Here is a 14,045-nt window from a genome sequence, read left to right on the forward strand (position 1 = left end):
CCAGGACAAGGCAGATGAACACCACGAGGTGGCAGAGGGAAGAAATGGAGAACAGGGTGGCTGAGACTGCTTCTGTCTGAGAAGGTTCCTTCCAGAAGGAAGCAGGGTTGCAGCAAGGCCTTATATCCAGGGGTACTGGGGAGGAAGGCGTGACAGGCATGGATAACTGTGGGCAAAGGCCTGGAAGCATCAAGGAGACATTGTGAGTCACTGGATATGGCTGGAGTGTGGAGCAGGGACACGATTGGTGGCAGACCCAGGTCTCTCACTAAAGAGACTGACATTTATTCTCCCAATGCAGACATACTTTGGGGACCATCACAGGATCCTCCACAGCAGTGGTGGGAAACCTGGCCACCCACTGGATGGCTATGCACTGCATTGTCCAACAGCAGGCACCGGGATCTCTGGATGCCAGAAAGGACCTGTGCCTCAGTGTTACCTGTTGATAATAATAAACCTGATCCCACCAGCTTTTGGCCCCCTAGCCCAGCGGCTTGGGGTCTGAGCTTGGGGGCAAAGACTGTCTTCCTAGCACCATTCCAGCAAAGGAAAGAGCTGCTCTAGCCTAAGCCAATTTAGGAGGAAACAACATTTTTAGCAAAACATTCCTAGAGTCTTTTCCAGGAGTTCCTCCGGTTGCCGAATTCAGCACCTAGCCAATGAGCTGAAATAACGGTACCCACTAATAATAGCCCTTTCCCCAGAGACATATACACACCTACAGCTTCCCACTCATATTTACAGGTGCCTTAGACATCTACAAAGCTCCCTCTTCCAAGGTCTGGACCCACAGACACATACACATTCCTATCTGTTGTTCCTTTGACTTAGTGACATGTACACAACTAAACACATGACAGACACATGCACAAATGTGTACACAGACATGCTTAGATACACCACTCCTGCATTTTCTCTAAGAAATACACTCAAACCTTCAAAACTCCTTTTGGCACACTTTTGCCCACACATTCGTACACACAGACATGCGCAAGTGGTGGGTGGGGTGGGTGGGACAGAACTGCCTCCAGTCCAGCAGCCCCATCCAACAGGGAAGTATCTATGGGTCCCTCCTGGAGAATAGGTAGGAGGAAGGTCTCCCCTCTGGGAAGAGCCCAACCATCTCTCTCCTATATCCTAAAGCTCCTCTGGCTCCTAGAAACCTGTCCAGGACCCAGAGTTCAGCTTGCTATCCACCGCTCTGATTCCTTGGCCTTCCTGCAGTGCTCCAGGACACAGAATGTTCAGGATGACTTTGCTCTTATTTTCTCAGGTAGATGAATTTGGACCCTCTCGATACAGGTGTATCTCGGTTATCCATCCATGCTCATAGCCCAGAAGGAATTGTTCTTTTGGCTAACATGAGTATGATCACTCTCTTAGTGACTGCTGACGCTAGGCAATGGCCATGGCCATCAGCCTACCTTCTTGGAACCATATAGTCTGACTGGTTAGATTAGAACAACACACAGAATCCTGGGCATAAAGTAGGAGAAGATTGGGAGGTGGCTGGCTTTCCTGGGAAGAATGTGAGCTCCTCAATAAAGTAAGTCCCAGGAAACAGATCCCAGAGTCAACAGTCTGCACTGTGTCTGGATAATTTACACATATCCCCCCAACCCCAGAGAGGGAGGACCAGGCCTCATGTCCAGAAAAGGTGCCTCTATGAGATAGATGTCAAACGACCCCAGCTACCAATCAAATTTCTCTTCTATACATCTTGGCATCCCCATGCTTCAGTTTTGCCCTGAACCCAGCTGGGGTAAACACTTCCTTCAATGTATTCTGGATACCTGTTTGATTCCAAAGTTAAGCCAGTTACTACATGGTGCCTATTTCTCTTCTCAAAGTATGTTGAGATCAGGGACTCTGGGTTTGCTTACAAAAGCTGTGCCCTGCACAGGGGCACCCAGCAAAAGAAGCCTGTGGGGGTTGGAAACAGCCTGTCCCTTGGGGCTGTGCCCACCAGAGAGGCTGCTTTGTCCTGCTTTACACAAAGATGCTTTATGTACATGCTGCAGCACTGATTGGCTTTCTGGGAAAGACCTCCTCCTTGCAGGCCCACTCTACCCCAGTTCCAGCCCCACTCACCCATCAAGTGGTGCCTCTCCACAGCAGGGTCAGCCTCGGGCTTGGAACAGATCTTGGCAAACACTGGGAGCTGCCTCTTTTGAGCAGAGAGCTCAGGGAGCTTGTCAGGGGGTGCAGGAGGAGGTGGGGGAGCCAGCAGCAGAAATGGGCTCAGCCCTGTGGGCTCCTTGGGTTCAGGGCCACCGAACAGGTTGTCCTGTAGGAAGTCCTTGCTGACTCTTGTCTTGTTCAGCACCCTCTTGTTGTCGGGGGCCTTGTATGTCTCAATGGACTTCAGTGGGAACTTGGACAGAAGCTTGCTGACCTCCAAGTTGGAGTCACCCAAGATGTGGCCCCTGTCCTCTGTCCCCTTGCTGCTCTTGACCTTGGGGGCACACAGAATGTCTGTGGCAGTAGATGTGGCAGAATCACAGTCCTGCCTGCTGCTGATAACGGGCATGGCCACCTTCTGCTTCAGAAGCTTGTCTCCAACAATCGTGGAGGCTCTGGGGCGCTCATTACTGCCTGCCGCTAGAGGAGGGGCAAGAATGCAGGAAGCCAGCTCTCTGGTGCCCTCAGGAGAGCTGCCTGGTGCCTCCAGCTCCCCAGCACTCTCATCCACCAGGATCGAGTGCTCTTTAGTGAGGCTCAGGAACTCCTGTTCCACCAACAAGGAGATCTCATCTTTGCCACTGCTGAGCTCCAGAGCTCTGGAAATGGGTCAGAGAGACAGACGGTGTTAGTGCCAGCTCACCAAGACATGGCTCTGCAGAAGGACATAGGCCCCAGAAAAGGGAGATGGATGCATAACATGACAGAAACACACTTCCAGGTAAGAGAACCCAGCGGACACAGTGGACCCCCAGAGGGTCCTATACCACAGTGGTGGGATGCAGTACTGAGATCATGGTTTTGAAAAATGGGGAAACCTGGATCTTCTCCCAACAACCTTGCTGAGTGAGCTGAGGCAAGTCACAGCCTCACTGAGCCTTAATTTTAGTCCATTCCTCCATGTTCTTCATGCTCAGGACCTGAAGCAATGAAAGACCAGAGAAGGGGTTCACTGGGGAATTTTACCCAGCAGCAAAGGTGTCAGGAGCAAGCCAACAGCTCTAAGTGCAGAGTCTAGAGTGCTGGGGCTGAGCCCTGGGAAGCCCCCAGGAGCGCAGCGCAGCCCCCATCAACTCACTGCAGAATGGTGGAGTAGACAGCCTGAGCTTACACCCTGATCTAGTCACTTCCCATCGGTATGACCCTGGGGAGATTGTTCAGCATCTTGGTATTCTGTCTCCTCCTCTCATTACTAGGAGTATCACAGAGGTGCAAAGCACTTTGAATGGTGTCTGGCATAGAGTAAGGGTGATTCAAAGGTCAGCTGTCATGTTTACACCACTGTCAGCCTTGGTTGGTCCCCGCCCCTGGATCTCATACAGTAGTCTCTTGGATACTCATGTTCACTCTGGCATGGCCGCTGACCCAATCACAGCCTATAGACTGGGTCTCACTTCATGGGCAGCACCAGCAGTTGGGAGATCCCTGCACTGATCCACTGGGGTCTTCCTGAAACTAAATATTGGCCTCAACCTGCACCTTGGACCCTGGGTCCTCCGCTGCACCCTTGCTGGTCAGCATCTGTCTGATAGCACCTGATGGTCTCCTGGATTCTAGGCTCCTCATTGCCACTTCTCTCCAGTGGTAGAAAGAATCGCAATCCTACTGGCCTGGCTGGTGGCCCCGCCCAACTCACCAGCATCCTTGGCAAGCAGGCACCTTCCTTCCTAGTGCTCCCAGGAGGACAAGAACCACCAACCTAGAACTATCTGCTGTCCCCACTCAAGGGGCTCCTATGAGAGGTGGATGATGTGGCCCACACCAAGTATTCTGGAAATGGCTCAGCCTTCTATCATGGGATCGCTGAAGGAGAAGATGATGAAGAAGACCCAAGGGAAAAAATCGAGGAGCCCCATAAGGGAGCTCAGCTGCTATGGCTTAGGCTTTGCAGTCTGGAGGCCCAGCACATGATCCAGCTCTGGCCAGCCTCTCAGAGGGCATGATGAGTCTCCAAAACGGTGACCATGGAATGCTTCCAGCAGGGTCCATGCCTTCCTGATAATGCTCATTGTGTACAAGCGCACACACACACAGACATGAATAGAAACAGGCAGGCACACAATTCACATGTCACCAAACACAGACCCAGGGGAGTAGTCACTGCATTTAACAGTCCATCAGAGTGGACACAATCTGCAGTCTTAGAGGCTTCCTCCTGTGCCAGACAGGAAACCTTTAGTTGCTGAGTCCTGATGAGTCCTGAGGCAAAGGCTTGGTGGTCCATGGTGTCTGGGGAGCTTGGGGAAGAGCTATGTACTAAAGACATGGGAATGTACCAATAGTCCAGCAGCCAAGACAGTTGTACTTCTTGAACATTAGCCTCTCTACCCCCACGGGGAACCTTACCAGGCTTGGAGGCAGAGAGTAATACCTGCAAAAAGCAGACTCCAGACAAACAGACCTGGGTTCGAATCCAGGCACCACTGCTCTTTTCATGTCGGACCCTGGAACCTCAGTGTCTTCCCCTGTAAAACGAGTGTGACACCTAACATCACCTGCCTCATGGGATGGTTGGGAGCATTCAGTGAGATCACTGGTATGCGAGCTCAGCACAGTGCCGTCCGTGCACAGGAAACATTCAGTCAGTGTCAGCTGTGAGCATTAGCTAGTGTGAGCTGGTCCTGGCCGGCTCCTGGAGGGCCACTGGAGCTGTGTGTGTGCAGTAATGTCACTCTCTATTATTTTTTCTTTCCCTCCACTCTCTCTTCTGTCCCCTTTCCCTGACTTGTCACCTATTCCCTTCCTTTGCCTCCTTCCCATGTCTAGACTTAGGCCTATAAATAGGCCTCACTTTCCCGGCTGTGTCCCCCTGAGAACAATCAGAATAAAGGGGCTGCCAATCCGAGGTCTCAACTTTTAGATCCCCCTCCTCTTCCTCCTCTTCACCATCTGCCTCAAAAGGAACAGGTGAGTCTCAAGTCACAGAAGTCAGACATTTGAAGGACTAGTTTTTGACTCCCCTTCCCAAATGCTTTGCAAAGCAAGCCATACATCAATAGCTTCACTGAATTAGAAAGACACAGTACAATTATGTTAATTTTTTAAAATTGTGATAATGATATTGTGGTTATACCTAACAACAACAAAGAGTCCTTATCTCTTAGAAATACATACTATTTACAGCGAAAATGATGCCTGAGACTGCCTTTAAAATTAATCCAGTAGAAGGAGGAAAAAGTAATAGATGAAACAAGATTGGCCATATGTTGCTCATTGCTAAAGCCGGGTAATGGTTACATAGGGTTGTAACACACTAGTCATTCTATTTGTCTGTATTTGCTTTCTGCTTTATTGTATACAAATATTACACATACATACTCAAAGTAGCTTCTAGAAGCCCCACAGGGCCCTGAGATCCCTGTACCAAAAAACACCCCATGATAGTCCCTTCTCAGCACCTGGGAGATCACTCCTGCCCTCCCCAACCTGAAGCCAGGCTAGCAGACAGGAACTAGCAGGGGCTGAGTGTGAATCCCTGCTCTGCCTCTCAAGAGCTGCCTTCTACACCTTGTATTCCTCATCTGTCAAGGTTAGACCATGAGCATTCTATAAGTTGTACGAAACACTTAGCACAAGCCGGGTACATAGTGGGCCCTCGAGAAATGCTCACAGCATAATTATTATAATGTAATTATCAATGTTTAGATCTTAGTTATGATGCATCCATATGTGCTTCTGCACAACTTCTCCTCATAGGCATCCAGAGCAACGAAGAAAGCATCTTCCTCATTCGTTCCCACACTGCAGCCTTTGTGGTGTTTAAGGAAACATTCATGTTCCCCCCTCCAACCGCAGCTGCAACCACCTTCTTCTCTCCATTCTGAACTCACAGTGGCTTTCAAGGGATATGGCTTCCAGACCTGACCCCTCCAGGCCATTCTCCTCTACATACCGCAGGAACCAGTGAGACTCTTAGAAAGCTGGCATTGGTGTGCCGAGAACATAGGGGCCCACCCCGGCTGTAAGCCCTGCCAGGTGCCCTTGAAAGGTTGCCGTAGGATATTCATTCTCTTGCCAACCTCTACAAATTCATATTTCCCTTGCATTTGTCGTGAGCCTACTATGGGCCAGACAGGAAGCCAGTCATCCACATGTGTGTTTATATTTAATCCTCCCCACATGCCTAGGCAGTAGCCAGAATCATCCCCACTTTACAGATGGGAAGAATGACCCTGAAAGGCTAAGGGCGTTGCCACTAGGAGGCAAGAAACTGATGTAGGGACTTGGCTGGGTCCAGCTGCCTCCACTAATTCCTCCCCACCCCTAGCCTGGGCTTCCTTTCAGGAGATTGTTATTCAACAAGGTCTCCCTGATCCCTGGCCGGGCTTTCTTCCCCAATCTGAATGGAATCAGGAATATTGCTGGTTTCGTCCCATCACTCCAGCCTGTGGAGGATCATCACAGTGAATCTTGAGCCTGTCATCCGTGGCATTAGCTGTCCCTGACAGCTCCATGTCAGCTGCATGTCTGATGAGCACATCTTCTGAGTCTTCCGCCAATTTACAAATAGAAATGTTGAACAGGAGAGAGTCTGGGGCAGAGCCTCAGGGACACTACCGGAGAGTCTCCTCCCAGTCTGACAGTAATCCTGGATCAACATTTTGGGGGAATAAATCAAGCCCATCACTGTCATACCATCTCCATTCCCTCCCAGGAGCCTTTATCAAACCCTTCGCTGCCATCGAGATTCGCCATATAGTTAAAAGTCCCTGACTCAGGGTCTCCTCCCACCACGCCCCTCCACTTCAAGAAAACAAGATCTGCTTGTTCTTATTTATTCTAGAAAACTGCGTGCCTACAGATCTAGGACATTCTCAGAACTCAGATCAAACCATTCCTCTGCTGAAAATCCTCCTGTGGATTCTCGTTACACACAGGATAAAATACAAACTCCTTTATGATGCCCAGAGCACTACACAAACTGGCCACATCTCCTCCCTCTTCCAGCCATGTTGGGCTTTTATCTACACCTTGAAATACTAAGTTCAGTCCAGCCCGAGGGCCTTTGCACTTCCTTTGGAATGCTTCTCCCTGCAACCCCCAAGTATCCCTTGACTAGCTCCTCCTCATCATTCAGGCCTCAGTTCCAGTGTCACAGTCTCAAGGTAGCCTTTGAGACAGTGTCACAGTCTCAAAACAGCCAGTAGACTGTTATTTGAAAGGGTCCCTCCCCAGCCTTACTCCGTCAATGTTTATTTTCTTCACAGCATTGATTACCATCATCTATTTTAATAGTATCCTTTTTGTGTCTTTACTCCACAAGGGCAGGGACTTTATCTTGTTCACCACAGAGGCCTCCAAACCTAGAATAGTGTTTGGTACATAACGCCAGCTCAGTCGGGATTTGTTGAACAAAGGACTGAACTAGCTCACTTGCCTTTACCCATGCCAAGACCTCCAAGAGCTGATTGTAACCTATCTGGCTTTGGTTCCATTTGCTGGCCTTCCATCTCACATCCCATCTCTGGCCTGGCATCCCTGTGAACTGATCATATGGCACTAACCATCCTGTTTGACCTGGTCCTAAGACCTCCCAAACTCCGCAAGGCAGTCCCATGGCAGACCCCACACAGAACCCGCATTGACCTTGAGTAATCACCTTGGGGCTCACAGAAAGATTTTGTGGGCACTCCACTGCTTTGCTGGGTTCACGGTTAGACCTGCTCACCCCCATTCCCTGCAATCTACCTTTTTTCCCCCAAGTTTTGCTAGTCCTGGCATCTCTCCCGTGCTGTTTGCTTTCTCTTTGGGGTTGGTAAAAGCCACCGAATCTATCACAGACACTATCACAGTGAATCATTCAGGTAGGTTAACCCAGCTCCTGGGCTCCTGACAAAGAAAGCAAGTCAGAATCAGTTCTGTGGCTCCAGCTCCACGCGGTGCCACCTCTGCTTTGCCCGCCTCCAGAAATGATAGTTGTCCAATGGTAGCTCCATATTGGGGTGCTGTGCATTATTTCTGCATTTGCAGTGTACAGAGTCATACAGAAATAAAGGCTATTGACTGGTTGGCACCCCTTCCCAGAATAATGACTAAGCAAGCATGCTGTTAGCTCCTCAACAGCAGTTCTGTGTACATGATAACACAGAGCAAAGATGAAAACTGCTATTCATCTGAGCCAAACAACAGAAAAATGCAAGTAGAAAATTGTTACTGCTGGAGGAGGATACCAAAACAAATATTTTCTTCCAGCTATGAAATTTTAGACCAATGACAAACACAGTACCCGAGGCAACTTGACTGATTAGAGTGAAGTGGCGGACTCTGGGGTCAGGCACAGACCTGGGCTTGAATTGTGGTCCATCTGCAGACTAACCTCATGGCTTTGGGTGAGTTTCTGCCATTATGTGTCTATGTGGGTGGAGCAGCACAGCATACTAGTTAAGAGGTCAGACCCTGGAGGGAAGTGGAAACTAGATTCAAATCCCCACCGTTTAATGGGGGTGGAGGGGAGTGCTGTCCTAAAGGAAGCTACCTAATATGTCAAAGCCTCAAGTCCTATTTCACAAAATAATAAGAAGGGTTAATTATTTATTTAGTACTAACTAACAAGCCAGGCACTGTGCTAAGCACTTTACAGGAAAAACTCTCATTTTATTCCCCCCAACAGCCCCAGTGGGGTAGTGTGGTAAACTAATTATAGTAATGGCCCCCATTTTATCACAACCTCCTGTATGCTTACTCTTTGGTAGTTCCCTCTCATCCTAATTTGTAAGACATAGATACCTGAAAAGTGTTTGGGAATTAGGGCTTAGATTCTTATTTCTCTTGGGACTTGCAACCTCCATGTGAACGAGCCAAGGCTAACACATCACACAGAGCAAAACTCCAAGTTGCATCAGCCAACCCAGACCTAACTAAGTGCAGATGCATGAGTGAGCATGAGCCAAGTTCCGCCAAGCCCAGCCCACAGCGGAAGAACCCCCCAGCTGAACCCAACCCAAATTGCCAAACTATAGAAACAAGAGCTAAATAAGTAATAGTTTTCAACCACTGAGCTTTGGGGTGGTTTGTTATATATCAAAAGCTTCCTGTCACAGATAGGTACAGTCATCTCAATTTTCAAAATGAAGAAGCCAAGGGACAGAGAAGTTCAGTAATTTTCCTGTGGTCACAGACTTACTAAGGGACAAAGCCAGTGGTCTGAGGCAATCTTGCTCTGATGCTGCTCTCTTAACCACTAGCCTATGTTGCTCTGAAAACCAACAGTGAAATGCTGTGTGTGAGAATACTAGTAATAGGTACCTAAGTTAGGAGAGCAGAATAGGCTTCTTTGCACATTTGTCTTTTAAGTTGCGGCCTAAAGGAGAATAAGGACTTAGCCAGATAACAAATGCAAAGAACAGCTTGTCAGACACAGGGAACAGCATGTGCAAAGACCATAAGGAGGGAAAGAGCTTGGTGCATCATTGGGAATGATGTTCAAGTGGGTGGGGCACATGAATGGAGGTGGAGGGGAGAAGTTAGAGGTAAAGCAGGAGTTAGAATCTGCCAGGCCTTGGAGGTGATGCTAAGGAATTTTGTTCTAAAGGTACAGGGAAACCACTGGAGAGATTTAGGCAGGGAGATGTCAGGCTCTGGTTTCTATGGGTCAGAGTTATTTCTCCCAAGACAATCTAGAGGAGTGACAGGAGGGGACTGGGGCCTGAACCAGTATTTGCGAGGAGTTTGCTAGGTACTGGGCTTTACAGGTGGCACTTGTCCCCACCACAACCATGAGGGATACAGAGCATCTTCCTTCCCAATTGAGAAAGTGGAAACTGAGGCTCAGGAAGGTTAAATGATGTATTCAAGTTGACCCTAGAGAACAAGTGTTGGGGTGGCATTGGGCCCCAGGCCCACGTGACTTCCAAATCTCCCCTCTTACCCCTGCCCTCCACTTCCCCTAACAGTGGAAGAAGAAGAAAGAGCAAGGGCTTTGCAGTCAGGAGACCCGGATTCAAAGCCCAACTCTGTCCTTTCTGAAGGGTGACCTTCTACAATTCACTTCCCTTCTCTGAGACTCAGTTTCAGGCAGGGCCAGAGGCCAGGAGCCAGCCAGGAGCCAGTCAAGAGCCAGGAGGATGAGGCAGCAGAAGGCAGAACTCAGTGGACAGGCAGGGGTCCAGCATGGGGAGGGCACCAAAGGTCCCAGGCTAGGAGAGGCCCCTTATCCTGTAAGCAGTGGCTCTGACGTTCAACCTAGCATCTTCCCCAGTGGAGCTCCACCCTGGCTCAGGCCAAGGCCAGCAGGCACTTCTGAGTCTACCTGTCTGCATAGGGATCAGAGACCCATGTTCTCTGACAGAGACCTATTTCTCTGGTGCATGTCACAGCACCCAGTGTGGCTCCTGCCCAGTGTGAAGGTAAGGGAGGTGGCCACTTCTGCCAAGCTGCCTGTGTCTTCCTTCATTTTCCTTCTCCTCCAGATCCAGGATTCACTGAATTACCCAGGTACCCTCTCCCCACATACACACCATAGCCACACACACACACACACACAAACACATACACATGCACACACACACTCAGGCACATATACACCCATGCACCACACACCAGTCATGCACACACACTATGCACACGTACACCCATTCACACATGCACACACGTACTGCAGCCATGCCCACATATCACAGCCATGCACACAAATATACCACAGCCATGTACAAACACCCATGCACATATATACACACGTACACATGTACACACAAACAGTCATGCACACACATCCATTCACGCACGTCCTGCACGCATGGACACACACTCATACACACACATCCATGTATACACATGCACACCTATGCACACACCCACGTACACATACACACCACACCCATGCACATACACACACAAACACACAAATCACCATAGCCTTCCTGCTTGGAAAACCAGCAGGAAGGAAAGAAAACAGGGAAGGAAGGTAGATTCTACCTCTCTCACTATCTGGGGGGTCTAGGTTGACTTCTTTCAGCTTAGGGGTAAGGAACAATTGAGAGAAACTGCAGATTCATTCAGTTGCTGTGCCAGGGCTTGTGAACCCATGTCCCAAAGGTACATGGAAACTCCTTAAGCTCTGTCTCCTGGGACTTTCCTGATAGGAGGCAGGGGACTGAGCTGAGGGCTGGAGAAAGCTTTGGCCTCCCCACCCCCAGCCCTCCTCCACCCTCCAGGCCGCAGTGAGGATTAAGTGAGATGATGAATGTGAAAGCACTCGGTAAATTGTAACCAGCGCTATGCAAATGTTAGCAGCTCTGACTGAGACAGCGTGGTGTGAGAGAGCCAAGCCTGGCTGCAGGCTTTGGAGTCCCGCTGGCCCTGATTCACAGCCAGGAGCCTGGGTTACTAAAGGTATAAAATTGGGGAAATCACGGAGACCTCGGTCTCTGGTCTCTTCATCTGCAAAGTGGGGATGGTGATACCCAAAGTTAAAGGAGGCAACACTGTGAAATCTCTCAACTCCCTTAATGCCAAGCCTGGACTTTATTTCATCTAATTTCTTACCAAAGGTCTTCGCACATAGTAGATTCAACTTTTTTTAAATGTCCCTGGCATACACTTAGAACTCAATAAAGGTCAGTCTCCTTCCTTCCTTCCACACTTTTCTCTGAAACACCTCCTTCTCAAAGATGTGCCAGACTAAGGTTTCGTCATCTTTGACCCCCTTCCAAAGTATCAGAGAACCTTTCATATACATGCATGAGTCACCTGTAGTGCTGGTTTCAAATACAGATTCCTGAGCACCCTTGGAGAAATAGCAATTCAACTGATCTAGAATGGGGCCCAGGTATCTGCATTTTGAGCAAGTATTCTTCCTCCACTTGTGGCATCCCCATTTTCCCCCCAGTCTCGCATACCACTTCTCCACCCTGGTTTTAATGCAATCGTGCACTTGCTGACAGCCACCCGGTGAGAATTTCCCTCTAGATGCTTTGCAATAATTTCCTGCTCATTAGGGCAGGTGAGACAGCCTTAGAAGGCACATTGTCAGGTGGAAGTGAGACACCCTGCTCCCCACAATGTCCTCCACCTGATTCTCCCTCCAGGGACCGGGTGAGTTGGGCAAGAACTGGAAGTGTTGGTTGGCAGGGTGGGGGGATTCAGTGAACTGGTGAATGAGACAGGAAATACCAGGGAATAAATACAGCAATAAAGGAACTTCGACTGGGAGCTACAGAGTGATTCTTATTGTTCAAATTATCTTTAAAACTTTTCATTTGAATCTGTTTAATAAGGGAAGGCTTACCCTAAGGAAGAGGTGTTTTGTTTTTTTTTTTTTTATTGTGGCTTGGGAGCTGAATTGGAAATAACATTGCAACAAAGATATTAAGAAGGGGATTAAACCAAACCACTGGTGGCCCATCTCTGCAGGCTCCCACAACCTGCGACACAGCTCCTGAAACCATAAAATTAAATTACAAAGGGGGACACGGGAAGTGGGACGTTAATCATGATTCATCTTTCTTCACCACTCATGGCTCCTGGTGCTAAGCAGACATGGAAGGGCTATTCAGAAGGGCCCAAGGCTCCGGGTAGAACTCAAGCCTTGAAGCCACATCAGACTCTTATCCCTGCTCTGCTTCCTCTGGGTTTGATGACCCTGGGCAAGTTGCTTAACCTCTCTGAGCCTCACCTTTCTCATCTATAAAATGGGAGTAATATTAACCATTTACTGGGAAGGGTTGCTAAGAAAGTGAAATAAAGAGGAAAATTAAAATGTAGAGCCTGGCACATACAAGGTGCTCAAGAAAATATTCGTTCTGTTTTCTGCAGACTAAGACAGAAGGAGAAAAAACCTGCGATGTCTTGAGTTATTGATATTCTGTGCTTCCTCTGATAACCATGACCCCTTGCTTGGATCCTGGCTACCTCTGGGTGGTGACAGTTTTATGGCTCATTCACCATTCCCTTTCTTATTTATTCATACCCACTGCATAGCCACCAAGTGCCAGGAACTCAGCTGGGCACTGGGGAGACAAAGATGAGTAAGACACAGACCTTGCCCTTAAGAAGCCCATAGTGCAGTAGCAGAAGAGGAATTGTTGCCACAAGGCAGCACACGATGTGTGCCAGGTGCCCACCACCTCGTCAGAATCCCACACTGGAACTGGGCTGATAGCCCCGAGTAAGGGGCTGTGTCCTTCCCTCTGGCCAATGGTCAAGAAGAGAGCTGATTTTAAACTGACTCTTCCATTCTATCATCCTCAAAAGATCCATCCCATGTTGTTCTCAGTGCTAAGGAAGCATTTGTCTTTCATGATGATCCCTTCTGCTTTCTCCTAGAATACAACATGAGTTATGAAAACCGAATGCTATGATCTCCCTTTATGCCCTGGCTGCCAAGAATCTCAAACCAGATGCTGTCATCAGTTGAGTAGTTTCCCTTCAGCCTAAGTTTCCTGGCATATAAATCTCCTTGTCTCATATCAATCGTGTCCTGTCATTTTATCCATGATAATGACAATGATGACGGTGGAATGGTGATGATGATGATGAACATCAAGTCCTTCTCTTATTCCCAGTGCTGTGTGAGCTTTATATATATCATTTCATTTGCTTCCATGGTAATCCCTTGAAATAGTTGTTCTGACTTTTCCCAGTTTTTCAGATGAGGAAAATAGGGCACAGAAAGTTTGGGGAACTTGGTTACAGCTAGAAAGGGTGCTGTAACTCTAATCCACTTGTCTCCTTATTTTTTGTTATCTGGGCCACCTTAAATCACTTAGGAAAGAGGTGGAATATAGTTGTTTATTTCAATTAAAAAGAGGACCATTGAAAAAAGAGAAAGAAAAATGTTGAACTATGTGAGCAACAAATAATTCAGAGGACAACACACTTATTCTAGGTCCTTAAGGACAGCTAAGATTTAGATAGACAGAGAT

General features: G+C 48.4%; 1 protein-coding gene across 1 annotated transcript in view; it reads right to left on the minus strand.

The window, feature by feature from the left end:
- The window catches only part of LOC105521249 (chromosome unknown open reading frame, human C1orf94), a 41,196-nt gene that overhangs the window by 18,801 nt on the left and 8,350 nt on the right, over window positions 1-14,045 (minus strand). Inside the window, exon 2 of the mRNA XM_011955375.1 lies at window positions 2,095-2,783. Within this exon, the coding sequence (XP_011810765.1) occupies window positions 2,095-2,783 (689 nt within the window). The remainder of the gene's footprint in view (window positions 1-2,094; window positions 2,784-14,045) is intronic.

Source organism: Colobus angolensis, unplaced genomic scaffold, assembly GCF_000951035.1.
Source record: "Colobus angolensis palliatus isolate OR3802 unplaced genomic scaffold, Cang.pa_1.0 Scaffold4, whole genome shotgun sequence".
NCBI classification, from domain to species: Eukaryota; Metazoa; Chordata; class Mammalia; order Primates; family Cercopithecidae; genus Colobus; species Colobus angolensis.